Source organism: Hyperoodon ampullatus (assembly GCF_949752795.1).
Source record: "Hyperoodon ampullatus genome assembly, chromosome: 1".
NCBI classification, from domain to species: Eukaryota; Metazoa; Chordata; class Mammalia; order Artiodactyla; family Ziphiidae; genus Hyperoodon; species Hyperoodon ampullatus.
Genome location: NC_136914.1, coordinates 91,278,025 through 91,300,722, shown reverse-complemented (window position 1 = coordinate 91,300,722; position 22,698 = coordinate 91,278,025). Strand labels below are relative to the sequence as shown.

Below are 22,698 nucleotides of genomic sequence, written 5' to 3'. Positions count from 1 at the left end.
TATGCCCGGAAGAAAAATCTAAAGACAATGAAAGACACCTCGGAAGCATGCAGGATAGCAGGGGGAAACATTAAAATTTTCCAGATAATTCACTAACTGCTCAAGAGTTGACCATTTAAGTTCAATTCATTACATATTTGAGGTCCTAAGCGAGGCATTCTGCTGGACCATAAAGTGGTTACTAAGTAAGACACAGTCCCAGATCTCTGGGGGCTTATCATCTAATTGGGGAGGGGACAAATAAGTGAACAAGCAGCTACTATTAAATAAGATAAAACTGAGAATAGAAGTAAACAGTCTTTGGAGATTCAATGGAAGGAGAGCCTTGAGAGAGGGAACAAGGAACACAGAACTTCTACAGAAGTAGCACTGAAGGCAGTGGGGAGGGAGCAGTACTGGGGGAATTCAAAACTGAGCTTAAACTACAGAACAGGTTCAACCCCAGCTTCTGAGGAGTCTATTTCAGTAAGCAACTAGGAGCCTCTGAGGTTTTGGGGTAGGGGGATCATAAGGACAAAGATATTCAACTGGTGATGGAGAGGATAAAAAGGAGGCTGAGCCTGGCAGAAGGATTACTGGTTATTACAATATAAGAAAGAATGGATCAGACCTAGGGCAATGGCAATAGGTATGGAAAAGAAAGGACAGGCATGGGAAGAGATACAGCCTCTCTCTCGCTACTGACCAGGGAAAGAGAGGATGAGAAATGTCTAAGCTTCCAGCTTGGGTTATTAAATTAACTGCAGTTTCATTAACCAAATGAATAAAATTAATTGGTCTTGTTTTCCTCTTTATTTTGGCTACTAGGAAGCTCAGAGCCAAATATATGGCCCATTTCTAACATATGGCAAGCATTTATGTGTAGCCTGTAAATCTATATTTTCTTTCTCTATTTCTTTCTCAGAATTTTATCTATATTTAGTAAGTCACCTCTATTTTAGAATGAAACAGAAAGTAAATCAACAGATAAAAAAAAAACTGAGTCCAACCCAGAGACAACTGGACAAAGTAGCTGATTCAGGGAAATAACTGCAGGCTACCAAACCAGAGCATTCTCCTCACCCTTCTTCCACCCTAGCAAAGTCCACATCCCACAAAAGAAGCTGAAAATGCCAGACTTTCACTTTCTCCACCTCCCTCACAACTAGCAGTGGCAGGAGGTCAATTCTACCCAGTGAGACTAAAGGGGAAGTCACCAAGGTGAGAAAAAGACTCCACTCTGTTAAGAGGGAACTGTAAGGAAGTATGTTCCTTCCCTCCTTTTCTTACATAGGCATGATGTCTGGTGCTGCAGCAACCGTATTGCAAACATGAGGCAATGAGCCTGAGGCTCTTGATAAACCAAATACTAAGAAGAGAGGAAAAAAGTATACAAAGAGCCTAGATTCTTAAGACATCATTAGGACTCTGCACCAGCCTTAGAACCATCTATCGCTAAACTTCTTGCTAACAATAATAAGTTCTACTACTTAAGGCATTTTTGATTGAGTACTGTTATTTGCCAGAGGCATCCTAACTGATACAACAAAAGTCATCATGAGGTCAGTTTCTGAAACCATGATTTTTACACTGCTGACTAAGCAAGATTGTTATTATCGAGATGAGAAAAATGCAAGCATGTATTATTGTCAGGAAGCAAGCAATAAGCTAATAAGACCTTCTGGGAGCAGTTAAAGATGAAAAGAGAAAAGGATATGATGATAAATAACATTTGAAAAAAATGTGATCAAGTGTTAATAGGGGTAATTCTTGCAGGCAAGAACTGAGGAAGAAAAGAGAACAAATACAGAAATCCTCTGAAGTGGAGAAAATGAGGGGCTTTCTTTCCTGTCAACGTTATTCATAAGATAACCTGAAAATCCTTACCAGTACAGATCCTCCTCCACTTACCCTGAGTAAGACCACTGCAAACTGAAAATATCCTAGGTCAAAAATGCATTTAATATGCCTAGCCTACAGATAACCGCTTAGCCTACCCTATTTTAAACATGATCAGAACTCTTATTACCTTAGCATATACTTGGGTAAAATCATCTCACTCAAAGCCTATTTTATAATAAAATGTTGAATATCTCAGGTAATTTATTGAAAACTGTATTGAAAGTGAAAAACAGGAGGGTTGTCTGGGTACAAAATGGTAATAAGTGTATTGTGTCTGACTGGGAGCTGCTGTGTCTGACTAGATGCCGCTTGCTGCCCAGCATCACGAGAGTTATCATACATCACCAGTCTGGGAAAAGATCAAAATCCAAAATTCGAGGTACAGCTTTTATCAAATGCATATTGCTTTAGCACCATTGGAAAGTCGAACCATCATTAAGTTGGAACCATCTGTTTAAAACAGTCAAAAAATTTTGTTCATAAGTAAACACAGAACCTCCCCAAAGGCCAAAAATCAAAGAGGAACCTAAAAACCAGAGAAGAAAGTATAAGGTGATTATGTACAGGAACCCAGGGTTTGGGGGCTGGGGGAGTGGGAGTGTCATGTGTGTGTGTATAGGGCACCTGCCCTTTGGGATGAAATTGAAAAAAAAGAAAAGGGAAAAAAATGACTAGCCCAATATTTTCTTTAAAAACACCATCTTGTACAGCTCTTGTTTTCAACCTCATACACTTCACCCTTTACAGGAGCAAATTCCAGTGATACATGCACATTAAAACAAACAAACAAACATGACCATGTTACATATCACAAAAGATTTCCTGGGTATTTCACCATAAGCTTAAGTAAAATATAAAATAGATATAAATCTTTTCCTGATAAAATCACACAAGTACTCAAGTTCAGTTTATTTGTAACCATACCAGACAGTTTCCAAATCTTTGGACTTCTTGGTAAAATTTTTATCATTAGGGTCATCATAATACTCTTCTAGTGACCATGCTACCAACAGTTTCAAAATACCCTATACAACACATAAAAATACACTGTCATCTCTGAGTTAATCATTACAGGTTTTGGAATCATCGCATATAAATGGTAAAGAAATCTGGCAAAGGATGTGATGTTTGGAGAGTCTACAGTCTAAATGGATGGTTTCTAATATTAAAGAACAGAAACGAAAAAACATGAAAACCTCTTAAGGTCCTGCACTGAGTTTACCTTCCTCTAGTCTCATTTGCTTCCCATGCTTCTCTGAAAACTGAAGACATCAAATATTCCCTTCGCTCATCTTCACATTTTCACGCTGGCTTAAAGGAATGGGACCATGGCCACCCTCAATTCCATTAAGCCTCCTCCAACAGTCAATTCATTTCAAGACCATCTTTTTTCCAAAAGTCCCCTTATCCTTTGGCAATCCAAACAGCCCAAGAACTACAAACACATCATTTATACTATCTTCACAAGGTTTACGTGTGTCTCCACTGCATTCCCAGATTTGTCTAAGACGGAACATTTTAACCTAGTGTTTATATACACTGGATGTCACAAATATACACCATCCTAAACGCTGCTTTAGATTGTGTTGCATCTTGAATGTTTTTCCACAACCTATGTACTAGATGGTTCAAAACCAAGCATTTATTCTACAAGTAAGGCCACCAAACGCAGAGGGAAGTAGTCAACTCGGGGATCAAGAACCTAAGTGCGAAAGGACTGCGTCTGGCTTGGTTCTCCCCAGCCGCTGACACAGGGAGAAGGTCCCAGGGGACTGGAGCACCGCCCTACAACGCGCTCGGGTCCGCGGGGAATAAAGCACGAGTTAGCAGAGCTGGGAAGCTCCGAGGGGCGCGCTGCATTCTGGGACTCGTTTCCACAGTTACCCACGTGCACCCAACCCAACCGCGGCCCGGACTACAAGTCCCAGAATTCCGCAGGACTGCTTTTCCCCTTTCCGCGGGACTGCCCTTCCCCTCACACCCGGCGACTGGAGCCAGACCCTAAAGGAAACCCCTAAAGCGCCTTCTCCGCAAGGCTGGGAGAGGTCGCGTCCCACGGGCGCTGCGCTGGCCCTGTCGTCCGGCCCTCCCGGCAGGGAAGCGGGTCCCGAGGCACCAGCCTCCACACCTGACGACCAGAAATTAGACAACTGCGTCACAGACTGCCAAATCCACGGACCGCCAGGGACCACCCTCCGCCCCACGCTCCTGGCCTCCAGGGCCGACCCCTCCGGCTCCCGCCACGGAAAACCCGCAGCCCGCTCCCCTGCCCCGCCTCCCACTCCCGCAGCCAGAGCCCGCGCCAGCGCTGACCTCGCTTCCCGCCGCTCGGGGGAAACCGCGGCCAGCGCCAACCTCTGGGCACCTCCCCGTCCCCTCCACCTCAGCCCCGCCCCCTCCTTTCCAAGCACCCCAAACCTCAGAGCTCCCCCTCAAGGAGGCAGGCCCTAATCCGGGGGAGGATACAGCTCCCCCGAACACGTAGTCTGACACCTTCCCCCCAGCCCCACGCGGACCGAATCTGGACAAGACAGTTTTACCCCTGCCCCGGCCCCTCCCAACCTCCCTTCCCTCCCAACCAGATCTTCACCCCCACTGCACTTCCTCTACCCTACCTCCATCCCGTCACCCCAAACCCTCTCCACCTTCTTCCTCTCCACTCCCAATTACCCTACCTTCCCAACACCTGCTCCATCCTATTACCCCGACGTCTGCCTCCTCTCACCACTCCCAGTTACCCCTCCACGCTTCCTAAGGCCCTCCCGCCCGCCGGACTCCCCAACTATCCCATCACACCCCAATCCCTCCCACCATTCGCTTTCCCATTACATCAGCCCTCATCTCCTCGCCCGCCCTCCTGCCCCGCACGGCCGCTGCCCCCAATCCCCCACCCCATTGTTTCCCCCCCCACCCCCGCCATCCAGCCCTTCTTCCCATTGTCCCCGCCCCCGCGCTCCCCTAGCACTCACCCGCTTTTCTCACGGAGCCGCCCGCACCGCTCGGCCCCTAGGAAATCCTCAATCCTGCGCTCCGCTCGCTCGCTCCCTCTCTCTCCCCCGCCGCCGGTGCCAACCCCCAGCCCTGCTCGCTAGCGCCCGCCGCCGCCTCCACCTCCATTCACCCGGGACACTCTGGTCCCGGCCCTTCATCGCACGTCCCGCCCCCCCTTCCCCCAACACTGAAATGGAGCCAGCCCCCACCCCCCTCACCTCCGCCCTCCCCCGGCAGGCCGGCCCCTTCCCCCCACGCCCGCCCCCGCCCCGCGCCGCCCGCAGCGTCACCGCCCGCCCCGGCCCCGGGAGGGGAAGGGGTGGCTCCCGGGCAGGGGCTCCCGGTGCGTTTTGGGACAGGAGACGCAGAGCGGGGACTGTGGGAGATCAGCGGAGAGTGTTGGCAGCCGCCCGGTCCCGGCCGGCTAGCTCTGTTACTCACTGACAGCGGCGGCATCCGAGTGCATTTTCGGGTAGCTTACACCGCGCTCGCCGCCCAGGCTCCCGCGCTCGCCTCGCGGTCCCCCCACCGGCTCGCCGCACCTCGGCTAGGAGCTGAGGACCCGCCGCCAGGCACTCCCGGCCCGCCCACCTCTCCTCCTCCACTGGCTGAACCTTGACTGAGCGACCGCCCCCTCATCTCTCATTTGGCAAAAGGAGTGCGGAGAGCGCCGGTCTGGAGCTGGCAAAGAGGCCCCGCCCCCCGAGGTTCAATGCGATTGGTCCCGACGCCTCGTTCCCTAACGCCCCTGGCGGAGGCCATGTTCTGGGAGAGCAGGTTGGACCCGACCACTGTCACTCATCCCCGGGGGTCCGAAAGCGCGTGTAGGGGCGAGGATGGGGAATTGGTCCACCTTGACCCTGAAGCCCCGCCCTGGGCGGGCGGGATTGGTGGAGCTGTAGACCAACCGAGAAAGATGGGTTGGCGTCTGAAACAAAGCACGCGAAGTGTTTCCCGAAGAACCGAGAAGGGGAAGAGCAGTTGGGGTGGCTTACATCCCGCTGCACAGAGTAGGGGGATCGGCTCTTCCCTCGCGCCTGGCGCGACGCGTCGGAGTCTCCTGCTTGTCTCCACGCCTCCGAGCGGCTCTCTGCAAGAGCCCAGTCCGCCCCGAACTTGGACTGGGACTTCTCTTGCTAGCCGTTTCGTACAGCTAGAAACTGGATAAAGCATCGCCGCGTCTTCATTTCCAGCAAACCCTCTGGTGAGGAACAAATTCTTTCTTGTACAACAACCCATCCTCTCCTCGTTTTCGAAATGCACTTCTTTTCCAGAGACAGCACATTTCTTCCTCCTTCGTCACAGATGGGCTGTTCTAAAGGCTTCGAATGCTGCGTTGTCGGTGAACACAATGTGCGCCCCCCCTCCCCAGACAGCGTGCAGGAAACCCAGGGCCACCCTCTGAGCTTCGGGCTCAGTCTGGCACGTCGGCGAGTCCAGGGGCCGAGTTACCAGTCCTCAAAGGACAATTAGCGTAAGCGCATAAGTCAGTAACGCCAAGAAACTGTCCAGAAAACAAAACTGGCTGTTAGTTGGCAGAGGAAGGCGTTAATTTAGGTGACTTTTGACCATTTGAGTTTCCTAAGTCAAGAATACGCACCATTTTCATGAGTTCCGACCATTTTTTCTTAAGGCTTTCAAACCGACTCATCACACTTAACCATACTATTGTAGCGGAATGATATTTTGAGATATTAACGGAGGACTGGCCCCCTCCTATCCCAGCCACAAACACCGCTTCTCTATATGCAGAAGCCCTGCGCCATCCTGCAGCGGGGCCAATCCACCCTCCTGCCTCAGAGGATGGATGACACTAAGAACGACCAGTAACAAAACAGTCGTTTTTGTTTTAGACTTATACAGCCAAGGCTTTTGAGTTTCAGGGTTCTGAAATTTAAGTTTCAAATCAGGGCATAAATATTACGGCTAAAAGGAACATATTTGAAAGAACAATATGAAACCAGTTCCTCTGTCCCACACCACTCCCCTTGTAATATACTCCATCCCTCTTAATCCCTAATGTCTCATTAATAAGTTACATCCTTATAATTTTATATCTATCATGTTTCTGTCATTCAAACACTTATGGATCACTTCATCTAATCATAGATTCTCAGAATTGAACCTGATTTATCCACTTCAGGTTCAGTTCAGACAAGACAAAAATCTCATCTCATCATTGGTGACCTTTAACCTGACAGAGCATCAGCTGGGCCCTGCAGAGGTGGGTAGGTACCTCTGGACTCTGAAATACTTGCCTATTTCAATGATATTGCAGTAGGTGCAGTATGCTGTAGGGTGGATCATTCACAGAATCAGAAGATGCTTTACGTCATGACACTAGGATGTCTGGCACCATACCGAAGGCTAGGAATAGGAACTAAAATGTTAAATCATGTCCTAAACATTTGTGAAAAAGATGGCACTTTTGACAACATCTGTCTGCATGTCCAGATCAGCAATGAGTCTGCAATTGACTTCTACAGAAAGTTTGGCTTTGAGATTATTGAGACAAAGAAGAACTACTATAAGAGGATAGAGCTCGCTGATGCTCATGTGCTGCAGAAAAACCTCAAAGTCCCTTCCGGCCAGAACGCAGATGTGCAAAAGATAGACAACTGAACAAATTACAGATGAACTTTCTTGCACTTGCTAGTCGCCAAATAAAAGAGAGACCCATTGATTCCCCCCTCCACCCCTTTCTTTTTTAAAAAAAAATTAGATCTTTTGGGGCAGATCTAATTGTCAGCATGTCTGTCCTTAGTCTGAGCAGAAAAACTACTCCTGCATTCTTTACCGCATTTGTGTTTTCAACCTATTCTACATCTAGGAAACATTTATAGTTTATACAAGTTTATAATATTTTGTATATGTAATATTTGTATGGCTTTTTACTGTTTATCATGGTACTTCAAGGGCTGAGACACATTATTTTGCACAGAAATGGACTTGTTTCTTGAGACCTCTAAATTAAAATAAGGCCACAATTAATTTTAGGTAGTCATTTGCTATATTGATTTATTTGCAGCAAACTGTATAATAATGTATATAATGGTTAATCTACATGAGGTACCTGCCAGCTGTTTTGCCCCAGCACCCAACACTCCTCTGGCACATGCGGTCCATAAAAATTTATAGAATATACAACCTTTGTGATTTTCCAGCATCACTTTCAGGGTCAGTATGATTATTTTCAAAGAAAAAAACCGATGTAGGGCTTCCCTGGTGGCGCAGTGGTTGGGAGTCCGCCTGCCGATGCAGGGGGTGCGGGTTCGTGCCCCGGTCCAGGAGGATCCCATGTGCCGCGGAGCGGCTGGGCCCGTGGGCCATGGCCGCTGGGCCTGCGCGTCCGGAGCCTGTGCTCTGCAACGGGAGAGGCCACAGCAGTGAGAGGCCCGCGTACCGCAAAAAAAAAAAAAAAAAAAAAAAAAACCGATGTAGAAAGTAATTTACTCAGATCTTTCTAGTGAGTCAGCTATAGCCTGAGGATTGAGAGGCAAAGCTCATAGTCTGCTAAGCCTCCCTGCCCCACATGTGTTATGAGTAATAAAACAGGTATAATTAAATGACTGCATAATATTCTGCAGATATTACCCTGTCATTTTAATAATCTATAAGATTATAAACCTTTGAGGGTAGGAAGCTTGTTGTATTTATCTTTACGTCCCTAGCACCTAGTACAGTGCTTTCAAATAGTAGGCAGTAGTTAACTCTTCCTCAAAGTGAACTGAATGTTGACTGTAATTTTAGATCTCAGAGGAACTTTGGAGATTATCAAATCCAACTTCCTCATTTTAGGAATATGAAACTTGAGGTACAAAAGAGTTAAACATGTAGTCGAAGTCACTCAGCTAGTTAATAGCAAAGCATTAATTAAACTCAAGTATCCCAACTCCTAGACCAGGTCTTTCCCCTGCACCGCACTGTCCAATTAGCAAGGCTTCAAATTCCAAAGGTGGGTAAACAACTCTCCCTTTCCATTTGAAAGTTATTATATCAATCTACTTCAAATTCTGCACTTCAGAGCTGGAATATTGCCTTCTTTTTTATGAAGTTCAGTACGGAATTTTTTTAATATATAATACATTTCTATTTTTTCTCATTGGTAGCATTCCCAAATCACTCGATCCCTGTGGGGATATCTACTGAGATAATAATGTTACGCTTCTGTGCATTTATATTCATATCCTTGGAGAAAAAAGTTAATAATTGTCTTGGGACTGTGGTGGGTAGAGATATTTGGGAATGCAGTCTCTATGCCATTTTGCTTCACCCAGTTGCTGCTTTAAGGTAATATTAAAGCAAGTTACTTTGTGTCAACTGATACCTAATTTAACTGGAATCTTTCCATATTATTTGTTGCCCAACATTAATTTTAATCATATATTTTTAAATACCTTAAGCCGAGATTGAAATTTGATATGGTAGAGTCTAGTGAGAAAGAATAGCAGTGCTCTTTAATAAAATTTTAGAACTTTTCCCCAAATTCCACAAATTCCATTATAGCTTGCTTTTCCTGCATGTATTAGGGTTGGGGTTACAGAATGGAGAATGGCATAGTCCTTAAGACTGAAATAAAGTTGGGCCTGCTCAGACAAATAGATAAATGTGCCCCGTGGAGATGTGAAGAGAATGAGAAAACAAGCTGCAGGAAGGAAGGAATTCAGCCTCAGATTACAGTGAGAGAGTGTGTAGAACTCCACTAGTTACAAAAAGTCCAGCTAAGTGGGTTTCCAGGATATGGGGGGTGGGGGGAGGAGTAAATATATCCATAGAGATCAGGATGGTTTATTTCTCCAAACTCATAACCAACTGACAATTTGCTGACCCAAAGGATGACAGCTTTTTTTAGTGTTTCCAGTGTGATAAGCTCTACTCTTACAGTGCTTTGCTTGTTAATTATTCCACCTAACTTCACAACACCCCCAATGGAGTACTAATATTATCCTCAAATTACAGATAAGTTAACTGAGGCTTAGAGAACTTCAATAACTTGCCACTCAGCTAGTAAGTAATAGTGCCCCCTAAGTAGCCAAACTCCCTGTGTTATAGTGTTCTCATGCTGGGCTTCAGTTCTCGCTCTTCGTAATCAGGTTAATATATGCCCTACATACGTAAGAGATTTATTTATAAGGATATAATTATATGGATATGAATGTGCTTTTAAAAGATAGTGTGTGAAACCTGGCCTTTTTCTGGAGTTGAATATCTAGCCACTCAAGCTGCCTTTGTAGATATATATTATGAAAAATATGAGTCAGAAAGATTATTTCCAGGTTACTACACCTTTCTTATCTATTTTATCCTTTTGATCTTATTTCAGAAGCAGCTGTCTACTTCATGGTATATTATTATTGAGGTTATTTATCCAGAGTATCTAATGAGGTCCTACTAAATGTAATAAATATATATCAGTGAGAGGGGGCAGCCTCTTCAGCCTACTGGAATTAACCTTTTAATCATTGAGGCCTGTGTTATCGGGAACCAGTTTCAGCTCTTAATTTAATTACGTATGTCACTATAACATATGTTGCTTTTCACATACATACATAGAACAGTTTTGCAAATAGCCACTTGCCAGATGCTATTAGGGTAATAAAAATGTTGGTTTCATTTCTCAACACCTGCATATAGTCAGGTCCCAATTATCAGGTTAAAGGAAAAAGCACAGAAGTAGACATTTTCCTCATTGTTACCAAAAAGGACAATCTCTGCTCTTGCACTAGAGGTCAGAACACTGACTATTAAACACAAACAAGTAACAGTCACTACTGGTTACTTCATAAAATTGATATGCTTCTATCATGTGGGCTTATAATGCACATTCAAGAGACTTCCATTTTTTTCATCTGCCTCCACTGGGGCTCTAACATGCATCCCAGTATAAAAAAACCTTAACAGATGGAACTTTCTGGAACCACCTCTACACTGGACATTTTTTAGCCTTGGAGAGCTTTTGCCATTTTTTTCTGAAGCAGAATTTAGGCTTTCTGGAGCCAGATGGCCTGGATTAAAATTGTATTGGTTCCTCATCAACAAAATAGTGAAAATAGTAGGACCTACTTCATAGGAGTGTTGTGAGGATTAAATGAATGAGTAAATACAAGTAAAGCTCTTAAAAGTGCCTGGCACATAGTAATGCTCAATAAATGATAGCTGCTGTGGTCGGTGTGACACTCTCCGGGACTCAGCACATTCTGGCATATACTCTTCCCCCTCGCAGTCACCTTGTCATCCCAAATCTGTCTTTTCCTCTGAGCTAGTCCCTGACTCCGCAGTCACTATGTTCTATTAGCTGGGCTTCTTTCCTCCCTTCTAGAGTTTACGGTGAACATTGAATTAGCATACAAGAGCGTCCTTCACTAGGACATGCCACCAGTGTGAAATTAGTCTAGTTTGGAACCGACATGTGAGACTTTATACAGTAAAGAAAAAAAGTGAGTACCCAATATCAATGCCCGCCATTCAAACTCTTTAAAAACTTGCTTAATGAAAACTGATTGATACTGGAAGTTCAAATGGATATAGGAAATTCCTGGGACTATAGAAAGATGGTATCCCAAACGAGTAAACAGATTGTAATAAATTACAGGGGATTCTACCTGAATAGAGACACATATTGTGTTCCCATAATGAATAATTTCTCTTCCTTGTACTTTGATGTAATACTACATTTCCCTGAAAGCCACAGTTACTGGTATAAAAGATTTTAAATCTGCTATACTAGAGTCAAAGGCAAAATGTCTTTAAGTATTACCCTTGGGCCAGCCTGAATTAAGACTCAAGCCCTACCTACAATTAAACCCTTGAACTGGCATTAAACTTGTCTGGGCCTCAGTTCCTTCATCTATAAAAAAATGGGAGTAATACCTTCAAGGGATAAATAAGATAAAATATATAAAAGCATTTATAAAAGTAGGAGGGGAGCAGGAATGACTGCTTGAGCACCAATTATGTGATGGCATCACATACTTCTGTGTGAACCTAATGCAATCTTGTGAGATGCAGTAGGCTAATTTTTATGCTTGGGACTATTTTGGGTAAAAATGAGTCTATGTTTAAATATCTAGAAGATCCTAGTTTATTCCTTTATGAAGCAGCCATCTTAGGGATCTCTCAGAAAAGCTAAGAATTTTTCAGTTACACTGAGATTTGACATCAGTGTTTCAATTTCATTTAGCAATGAATTTTTTTTTTTTTGCCTCTCCTAGATGTAGAGAAAATTTCATTTATTTTTGAAACTATTTCTAACCTTCAAGATTTCTTGACACATGACTATTTGGGTAGCATTAATAAGCCTTTTTTTTTTTTTTAACTAATCTTTTCTCCAGCACAACTATAAGATGCCTAAACCGACACCTCTCTTTTTTATCCAGGGCCTTTTATTTTATGGAAATCACACCTGTCTAGAGATTTAACAGAATATTTGAATTAAAATGTATTCATTCATTACCACATGTTCATTAACACTCATTAACACCTGAATTGGGTGTTTCCACCTTAACCGCATTCAGCTAATCAAGTCCTAATGATGTTGCATTAAATTCAATCTCAGAAGGTATAATTTTCCAGTAGAATCTAAACAATCCAAGACTTTTAGAGTGACTTTCATAAGTACAGCATTGCTTCAGTTACCCCAGCTAGCAGGGCATAGGCAGAAGGAAAAACCATTTTACTCCAGCATCGGCTCCTGTGTGTTGTTGAAAGGAGGCTCTTCATTTCTCCTCGCCTTTTCTAGCCTGCTTCCATGAATACAGTATCTTTAACATCCCTCTCAGGGCAGTACAGGAGGCCCCATCCATCTCCAGACGTCGTGGCTGCCGAGCATCTCATTATGCCAAAGGGAAGCATTCTGGGAGAGTGGGTGGAGCGGCAGACAACAATAGGAAATGGGGGAGGGAAGAGGGGCACGCGCGCTGCGGAAATATATGCCCACTTCCTTGGTGATGACAGCATGCTGTGGAAGTATGAACTTCCTGTTTTAGAAAGGAAGATGATGTAGGATGTCGAAAACCCGTGACTAAGCCGATTCCAGGCCCTACAACCTAGATACACCTGCCTCGGCTACCCCATACCTCCCAACAGTCGCGCCTGAACCCCAGTTGAAGCTACCACCGGAGCCACGTTGGTGGGAGGAAAGCAGTGAATCCAAGCACTTAAGGGAAACATCTGTGGTTCCAAAACAGAAAAGCATTTGGAGACACATGCACGCACACACACACAACACACACACACAGACACACCACTAACTTACAGAATTGAAAACTGTTTTCTTCCAACTAAGCTGAATGCTTACGTTTTACTTTATTCCGCTGCCTCAGCCAAAACAGGTCAAAGCAAATGCCCTTAACATTTGGGGAATCACAGACTCCCTTTAAGAATCATTGAAAATGAAGACTGTCTGTCAAAGGCCAGAAACCTACCAATGCCCACCCTATCACCCCCTAAATTAAGAATTCCTAGATTAGAAATTCATTTTAGTTTACGAGTTTGAACTTTTTAAAATCAAGGCACCTTAGGGACTAGTCCGTGGCTATCAGTAATTTTGTTAGTGAGAGACGAGTTCCACTCTGTTAGCTTTCCTCGAGGCAGGCTGACTTGGGAGCCTGCGCTCAAATAATGGGAGGTTTGTGAGGGCAGTGGAGGGGGAGGAGAGCAGTTTCAGGTGGGGACGGTAGGCTTGGCTCTGGAGGGCAGCATTTTCAAGGCAGTGTGGAGGTATCAGACATAGAGCAAAAGAGGAGCAGTGTTCTCTGGAGAGGAGATGCCAAAAATAAACTTCCTTTCTTTCAGATTTTGCTCATCTCCAGTTCCAAACTGGTTGCAGTCAAAACTGCTCTTTCTGCAGCCAGCCACACCCAGACCCTGGGCCCTACCCTGCCCACAATCGCCCAGTGCCTTGTCTCTCCTTTAATTGTTTCTTCTCCTCCTCCCGGACCCCAGGCCCTCTTCAGCCCCTGCTGAGCTCTAGGCCTCCCAGCCACCCTGCCCCCACTGCCCCGCGCGGTCTGGTGGGTTTACCCTGAAAGTCCAGCCTCGAGCCCTTACAACGGCTTCCATTTTATTCTCCATCCCTCCATCCTCACAATCACTTTTTCTGGCTTCCAAGCTCCATCACCACAACCTTAGTCTGTTCTAAACCTCCATTCAAAGTTTATAACTTCAGCTTTGGGAAACATTTCAAACCCACAGACAATTTTGGGGGGACTATAAATATTGGCAAACACTTAAGTACCACTCACTTGGCACCAGGTACTGTTCTAGCACCTGTATGAACTCATATAACCCTCCCAACAATGCCACAAGTTAGAAACTTGTGTTAAACTCATTTTACAGATGAGGGGACAGAGGCACAAGTAGGTAAAGTAACTTGCCCAAAGTCTTACGGCTAGTGAGTGGCAGGACCAGGAGAATTAAACCCTCGCAGACTGGCTTCGGATCTATATTTTCAGTCACTGCTGTATTGCATCTTTGTAGAGCATTTTACAGAGGGCTGCTTACCCACCCATTCCCCTCCCCCAACACACACTCCAGGGCCTCTAATGTGGAAGCTGGACCGATTTTTCTAGTACCAGTAGGCAGTCACATCTTGCATAGTTCTAGGGGTCCAGGCCATGTCCTGTGTTCACTCTGTCCATCATTAGTGGTAACATGAAACACAGTTTCTCCAGTTCCAGGGTATGGAATTTTTTTATTTTATTTTTTTTTTGCAGTACGCGGGCCTCTCACTGTTGTGGCCTCTCCCGTTGCGGAGCACAGGCTCCGGACGCGCAGGCTCAGCGGCCATGGCTCACGGGCCCAGCCGCTCCGCGGCATGTGGGGTCTTCCCGGACTGGGCACGAACCCGTGTTCCCTGCATCGGCAGGGGGACTCTCAACCACTGCGCCACCAGGGAAGCCCCAGGGTATGGAATTTTATTCTCTTACTTGTGTAACAGATCCAAAGGTGCGGCAACAGGACTATGTGTTGGGGTGTGTGAGAGCAGGGCCCAAAGTAGCAGAGTGTTGTTACAGGATTGCCACTGAACCCAGCTCCAAACTGTGCACTTGTCCCCCCTCTTGCCATATCCCCTTGGAAGCCTTCTCTCCCTCTTGCAGCCCCGCTCCCAGGTTCCCAGAGCTTCCATTGTGGTGCCTGGTGGATGGCCCTCTTGGACAGACTGCTCCCACTTTCAGGACAAGGCCCATCCTTAGGGAGTGAAGGCAAACCTCGCTGTTCTCCAATAGGAACAAGACTGACAAAGATTGAAGTGAGCTTAAACAGCATCCTTAAGGAAAACCAGAGGGGTTGCTTGAAAACCTAGAAGGGGAACAGACAGGCACCGAGAGGTTATTGTACTTAATGATCATGGGAAGGGTTTAGGGCTAGTTGTGTATGTAAGAGCCTCATGCATTTTAAGCTTCATGAAAGGGAGACACTTCTTTCCTTCCTGACCCCCTGAGTCCCCTCTCCCACTATTGGAGCAAAGCTATCCTCCACCCCCAACCAGCACACGTACAAAGCACAGTTATCCTTTGAACTACTGGGGGTGGGGTCGGTTGGGGGCACCAAAAATTTGCATATAACTTTTGACTCCCCCAAAACTTAGTTGCTAATAGCCTACTGTTGACTGGAAGCCTTACTGATAAACAGTTGGCTAACATATATTGCATATTATATGTAACATACACTGTATTCTTACAATAAAGTAAGCTAGAGAAAGGAAAATGTTATTTAGAAAATCATAAGGACGAGAAAATACATTTACAGTACTGTATTTATCTATACTATAAGTTTATACCATCTGTTTACGAGTCATCTGTCAGCACCTACATCAATATTATCATATAATATAAAACACTGTAGATGTTATGTGTATTACTAACACTAGGCATCAAAAATGAAGAGATAATGTGAAAAAGAAGTTTGTATATATTTACAGGTATAACGATTCATGCATTGATAATGAAGAAGCAGCATTATGATTGCTTTATGGTAGCCTAGTGTAATTGATATGATGGCTTCCCAGTAGCCTAGCCTATGCACTAATGAATGAATCATTATAAAATTTTTATGGCATATAGTGTCATATTCATAACACAGTGCCGGAAACATTGTTACATGTTTTTTAAAAACCACTTACCTGTGATGATAGGCTGATACGTAGTGTCTCCAATTATGAGAGAGAGAAGCATACTGTACAGTAATGTAATTCTTTGAGAGCAGAGTTATAAAACAGTAAGAAAACTAACACATTATGAATTTTATACTATCACTCACCTCGTGCCTATGTAAGAATAGGCTGTCCTCTTCAATACAAGTCTTGCACACAATATTCTACATGTATATTTTTGTATATCTATTGAAAACCACATAAAAATGGACCCCTGTAGTTCAAACCATGTTGTTCAAGGGTCAACTGTACACATCGACCCCATGGTGATCAGCCTAATTCATACACTTGAGAAATGCTTGTACCCAGGCCCTATTTTGATGATCAAAACTTACCTGTCCAATGTCTCATTCCCTCAGATCCTTGTGGATGACCAGCTTGCTGCTCTTGGATAAGCTAATTCAAGAGAAAATATAGTTGAGTTGACATGGTACCCCTTACAAAGTTATTTACTCTTAAAAAAGAAAAAGACTTGTAGCAAACAAATGGCTCAACACCAATCCCTAACAGACTTTTCCCAGCCAGCCTCTCACCCTGAAAAACTTCCCCTCCTCCCTCTCTCTCCATATACAACTCCCCTACCCTTCCCACTCAGCGTAAAGCTCCCCTCCATTAAGCCTTCCTTGACTGAGGCTGCCCACAGTCATGTTTTTTTCCACTTAACACGCGCAGCACTAGAACAGAATTTGGCAGGAGGAAACAGAACCAAAACCAGAAGCAGAACAAAAGGAAGAGAACATTGGGCTAGATGATCTCAGAGATGAGCTCAGCCCATTCCCTCATTTCACAGGTGAGGAAACAAAGACAGAAGTGACCAGCCCACGGCAAGTCAATGGCAGTATGGGGGCCATCAGAGTTGTTTCTGCCCAGCCTTCCCCTCTTTCGCCGGGAAGAGTCTCCTCTTCTTTTGGAGGTACTGCTCACCCTACCATTCACCAAAAAGAGCTTTGATAGGAATTGCCAGTCAGGGTGCCTACCACTCCCAGTGGACATATGATCTCAAATGGGCCACTTAGCATCCTTCTCTGGAATTTTAAAAATCAGAATTAAGAAGAAGCAGCCTTCTCTGTCTGTGGGCTTATAAGCTGCCCTCAGCCATGGCTCCCCCCTCATTAAAAAAGTCAGTCTCAGAGGAATAAACACACACTCATTTGTTTGCTCATTCATTTATTCATGAAACAAACAGTATTTATTAAGGGCTTTCCATGTGCCAGACACTGCTGGGCCCTAGGAATAACATGCTGGGCAAAAACAGGCCCAACTGCTGTCCTTGTGGGGCTTACAAGTTTGATTATTCCTTAAATAATCATGCAAGCAAAGTAAAACTCCCTATTTTGACAAGTAGTGAGAAAAGGTAGTCTTCTGAGAATATACAATAGACTACAGGGTTTTTTTGTGAGCACCACATCACTTTCTTTCTTTGGTTTTCCAACTTCTTTCTTCGACAATGCAAATTCAGTCTCTTGCCTGCCACTGTGTGGTCCCTCACTGAGAATGGGCACAGGCTCTGAGGAGAGGCTCAACAGAAAGACTAGGGTCTCCAAGAGCCAGTCAGGCTAGCTGAGAACTGCAGGGTCCACAGCTGATAAGCCAGTGTGTACACTGCGCAAAGCAGCACAGCCGAGGGGACAAATGGGCTGAAATCCCATCTAGAGTCTTCTCACCAAGCCATGAGGCCTGGTGTGAAGCTGTACGTGCCCAGAGGAAGGGGGACCCTATTCTTCACACCCTGGCGCTGTCCATGCAAAAGGGTCACCTTTTTTTAATTTGCCCCAAAGGCTTGAATAGACCAGCCAGGTCTCTGGGTGAGATTCAGTCAGGGAGCTGAGTCAGGGGAGGGGAAGCTTTCCTGAGGAAGTGACTGGACACATGAATAATGAGTAGCCAATAAACTAAGTGGGAGGGAAGAGCTCTCCAGACATAGCCTGTGCGGTGACCTTGTCTTGATGGCTATCTAGTCCCCGGTTCCAATTGCTTCTGAAGCCTGGCAGATCCCCTCCCTTCCAGGGGATTGGTTTCATGACAATACATTCCCTCTTTGTAATTCAAATTAGGTTTCTATCACTTGGAACCAGGAGAGTCCTGGCTTAGAGCAAAGCTGATCCAGCTCTCCTTCCTCCCAAGTCCAGTGGGCCTCCCCACTCTGCCAGGCCCCATCCTCCTGTGTGAGAAACCTCTACTCTGTATGGCCGCCTTACCTTCAGAACAGGAGCTTTGTCTTTGATGATCTAGCATTGTCTCCAGCATGTAACAAAAACTCAGTAAACATTTCATCCATCAAGAGTTGATTAACTCTCTGCTGGTGATCGTCGTGTCCACTGGGACTAGAAGTGGCGAAGTATTAGAGGGCAGAGTAGATTTCTGTACTTTTTTCATCACCCACCAAGTTCATCCATGGTTTCTGCTGACCCTGAGCATACACAGTCTCCAGTTTATACTTATGTTAATAGATGGCTCTGATTTGTCTAGAATTTGGCTGTAGGTAGCCAGCGGGATTGATTTCATAAGGAAGAATCAGCGGCTTTTATTCTGTCTCTGCGTGCTACATGCCAGTGGGCCACCTTTAAGATGAAGCACAGTCCAGATCTGAAAGTCTACAGCCTAATGTTAAAGACGGTTTTCACTCTGTGCTTAATATTTGCTAGGGCCCTGTCTAGAGGTGTCGGGAAACTTGAAATCCTCCATGGTTTTACCAGCCAGGAACAGTCTGCTTTCCCACTGGTCCTTGTATTATTCCTAAATTAAGGGCAATCACTCTTTGGTGCATATCCTTCCCTTCCAACTCCAGGATCTGAACAACTTCAGCTTCATGCTACATCTCATGCTGCTGCCGCTGCTATTAGTTTTGTTTTTTTTAAAAAAAATAAAAAGCTGGTATTTGAGGCTTTGTGAGACTCATGTCACCTTTTTTTTTTTTTTTTTTTTCCGGTACACGGGCCTCTCACTGTTGTGGCCTCTCCCATTGCGGAGCACAGGCTCCGGATGCGCAGGCTCAGTGGTCATGGCTCACGGGCCCAGCCGCTCCGCGGCATGTGGGATTTTCCCGGACCAGGACACGAACCCGTGTCCCCTGCATCGGCAGGCAGACTCTCAACCACTGCGCCACCAGGGAAGCCCTCGTGTTCCCTTTTAATAAGCCTAATTCTAATGGCTTGAGCTGCACTCTGTTCTATGGAGGTTGCTGAATGAGCCAACGTTGGGAATAAGAATCATGGAATTATCTTGCTTTTTCGTCACTCTGTCTCAAGATCCAAGGGTTGAGGAACGGCAAGGTTGGTGTGGCTGAGGAGACTTCATATATGTCACGTTAGTTGGTGTCCCTCGTGCTTTTGTTTCACACCTCTGAACCAGTTTTTGGTATGCAGGAATCAGGAATACTATCCTATTCTTGAATCTGGACCTTTGGTCTAGAAAAGCAATTTTCAATCTTTTTTTTTTTGCCATGATACTCCTGAAAAATATGTTCCCATGAGCAACTTGTTCCCACAAACTTATTAAGATTAGGAGCAAGGCAATATATACCAGAGATTTATATGTATTCACATGGTCCTAACTAGGTCTTCCACTCAAGAAAGCACATCAGAACACAAGGGAGTGAAACTTATGTTAGTATAAAGATAACTGTTAGTCAATTCAACTAATCTTTTTAAAAAACAATACAGCCTACAGAATGGAGAGAGATTTTTGAATCACACATCTGATAAGAGCTTGGTATCCAGAGTATATTTTTTAAAACTCTTATAACTCAACAACAAAAAGGCAATCAACCAAATTTTAAAATGGGCAAAGAATTTGAATAAACGTTTTTCCAAATAAGATATACAAATGACCAACAAGTGCATGAAGAGATGCTCCACATCATTAGTCATTAGGGAAATGCAAATCAAAGCCACCATGATATATCACTTTATATCCACTAGGATGGCTGTAGCAAAAAATAAATAAATAAAAACTGTGGGTGATGATGTGGGGAAATTGGAACCCTCATCTTTTTCTGGTGGAGGTGTAAAATGGTTCAGCCATTGCAGGAAATAGTTCGGCAGTTCCTCAAAAGTCTAAACATAGGAATTATCACGTGAACCAACAATTCCACTCCTATGCATATACCTAAAATAAGCAGGTATACTTGTACACAAACAGCAGCACTATTCACAGTAGCAAAAAGGTGGAAACAACAACCCAGATGTCCATGGACAGATGAATGAATAAACAAATTGGGGTATATGCATACAGTGGAATATTCTTAGCCATTAAAAGGAATGAAGTACTGATACCTGCTACCACATGGATGAATCTTGGACACATTATGCTAAGTGAAAGAAGCCAGACACAAAAAGGCCACATATTGCATGATTCCATTTATGCAAAACATCCAGAATAGGTAAATCTATAGAGACAGAGTAGATCTGCATTTGCCAGGAGCTGGGGAGGGGTGGGGTGGGGGCGGGCAGAGGGATTGGGGATAACTGCTTAACGGATACATGGTTTTACTGTTGGGTGATGAAAATGTTTCAGAACTAGAGAGAGGTGGTGGTTGCACGACACTGTGAATGAACTGAATGCCACTGAATCATTCACTCTAAAATGTTTAATTTAATGTTATGTTAATTTCACCTCAATGAAAAGCATAATAAAGCATTCTAATTTAGGCATTTTATTATTAATAAGAAATAACCTAGTAACACAGCTCTGTTAAGACACTGTAATCTGACATGCTCTACCATGACAATATCGTTTCTATTTCTCTTTTCTTTAATTCTCAAGTAAGTGCTCACCACTGTGTATCACATAAAAATCCATAGATTTTGGTGGGAGGGAGGGAGATGCAAGAGGGAAGAGATATGGGGATATACGTATATGCATAGCTGATTCACTTTGTTATAAAGCAGAAACTAACACACCTTTGTAAAGCAATTATACTCCAATAAAGATGTTAAAAAAGAAAATAGAAAAAATAAAAAGGAGTTGAAAGAGGTTAGCTCTGGGTAACAAAAATGTGTAGTAAATAAATCAAAGGATTGTTATTCATTTAAAAAAAAGCATAGATTTTTAGGTAGGTATGTACTTACACAGTTCATTGTGCTTCCTTTTCTATCAGCTGGCTTATCTTGAAGGGGACATAACTCTTGATTTCTTTAGTTCAATTATCAATCCTGTTTAACCAAGTCTCAAAGATACCTATAAGGTCTTATTTCCTTCCACATGTTAACATCTCAAGCCCACTTTATTTATCACCATGCCACTATGCTAGTGTTTCTCAAAGGTGTAATCTGTGGACCACTTGCATCAGAATCACCTAGCCCCAAATCCAGACCTACTTAATCACACGATCTGGGGGGCGACCCCAGGAATCTGCATTTTTATTAAGCACCACTGCCAGATGCTTTTGTGTGTAGATACTTGGACCATTAGTTTTGTTCTCGATTTACCTTTAATAATTAATTTACTAATTCATTCAAACAAACATTTATTGAGTGCCCACGAGGGCACTATGCGAGATACTACAGTGAGAAAAGAAATGGAAACCACAGTTTGCAAAAAACAAAAAACAACCTGTGTTGTGATTTGCAAAGTAGATTAACTATGCCAGAATATAGTGTGTAACATAAACTATCTAAATTCAAATTGTTTTAACACCTGCTCATTCGGACCCATATATCCCAATATAAGACCACAGTAACAATAACTCCACATGGATTTATGTGTTCCAAAGACCACAGACAGTTCTAGCAACTTGCCAGATTTACAAATTTTGTCAATCCCTGACCTAAACCGCCCTATGACTAATTCCAGCCCTCCAAACTCTATAAGTACCCTTCCCTAACTTCCCCCTTTGGAGACCCTACCGAGACTCCAGAAAAGGTTGTTTTCCTTGCTCTGCAATCACAGTAGACTCAGCTTGTATAAGCAGTAAGTTTCCCTGGTGCACTTTCTGTGGGACTTCAACAGCAGGTACAGATATAAAAGTTATTTTGCTCTATGAATGATTGTTTATCTACCTTACTGTTATTTTGCATTCTGTTGTATGTGATGCTATTCCTAGAATCTAAGTGTATAACGTTTCTGACATTTTCCTCTTTTTCTTTTTTTTCTAAATTTATTGAGGTTTGTTTTGTGGCCTAGCATGTGATCTATCCTGGAGAATATTCCATGTGCATTTGTAAAGAATGTGTATTCTACTCTTTGGGGATGGAAAGTTCTGTAGATATTAAGTCTATCTGATCTAATGTGTCATTTAAGGCCAGTGTTTCTTTATTGATTTTCTGTCTGGATGATCTATCCATTGATGTAAGTGGGGTATTAAAGTCCCCTACTATTATTGTATTACTGTCAGTTTCTCCCTTCATGCCTGTTAATATTTGCTTTTTATATTTAGGTGTTTCTGTGTTAGGTGTGTATATGTTTATGAGTGTTACACCCTTTTCTTGGATTGACCCCTTTATCGTTATTGCAGTGCCCTTCTTTGTCTTTTGTTATAGACTTTGTTTTAAAATCAATTTTGTCTGATGTGAGTATTGCTACCTCGGCTTTCTTTTAGTTTCTGTTTGCATGGAATATCTTTCCATCCCTTCACTTTCAATCTCTCTGTGTCTTTCACTCTGAAGTGAGTCTCTTGTAGGCCATGTATAGATGTCTTATTTTTTTAATCCATTCAGCCACTCTGTCTTTTGATT

At 43.9% G+C, this 22,698-nt stretch overlaps 1 protein-coding gene across 1 annotated transcript in view; it reads right to left on the bottom strand.

Moving 5' to 3' along the window:
• DCUN1D4 (defective in cullin neddylation 1 domain containing 4) overlaps positions 1-4,998 on the bottom strand; it is a gene marked incomplete at both ends in the record, with an annotated part of 65,773 nt that extends 60,775 nt beyond the window's left edge. The window contains 2 exon segments of the mRNA XM_079718233.1: positions 4,851-4,887; positions 4,891-4,998. Of these exon segments, the coding sequence (XP_079574359.1) occupies positions 4,851-4,887; positions 4,891-4,998 (145 nt within the window).
• Between the last annotated feature and the right edge of the window lie 17,700 nt (positions 4,999-22,698).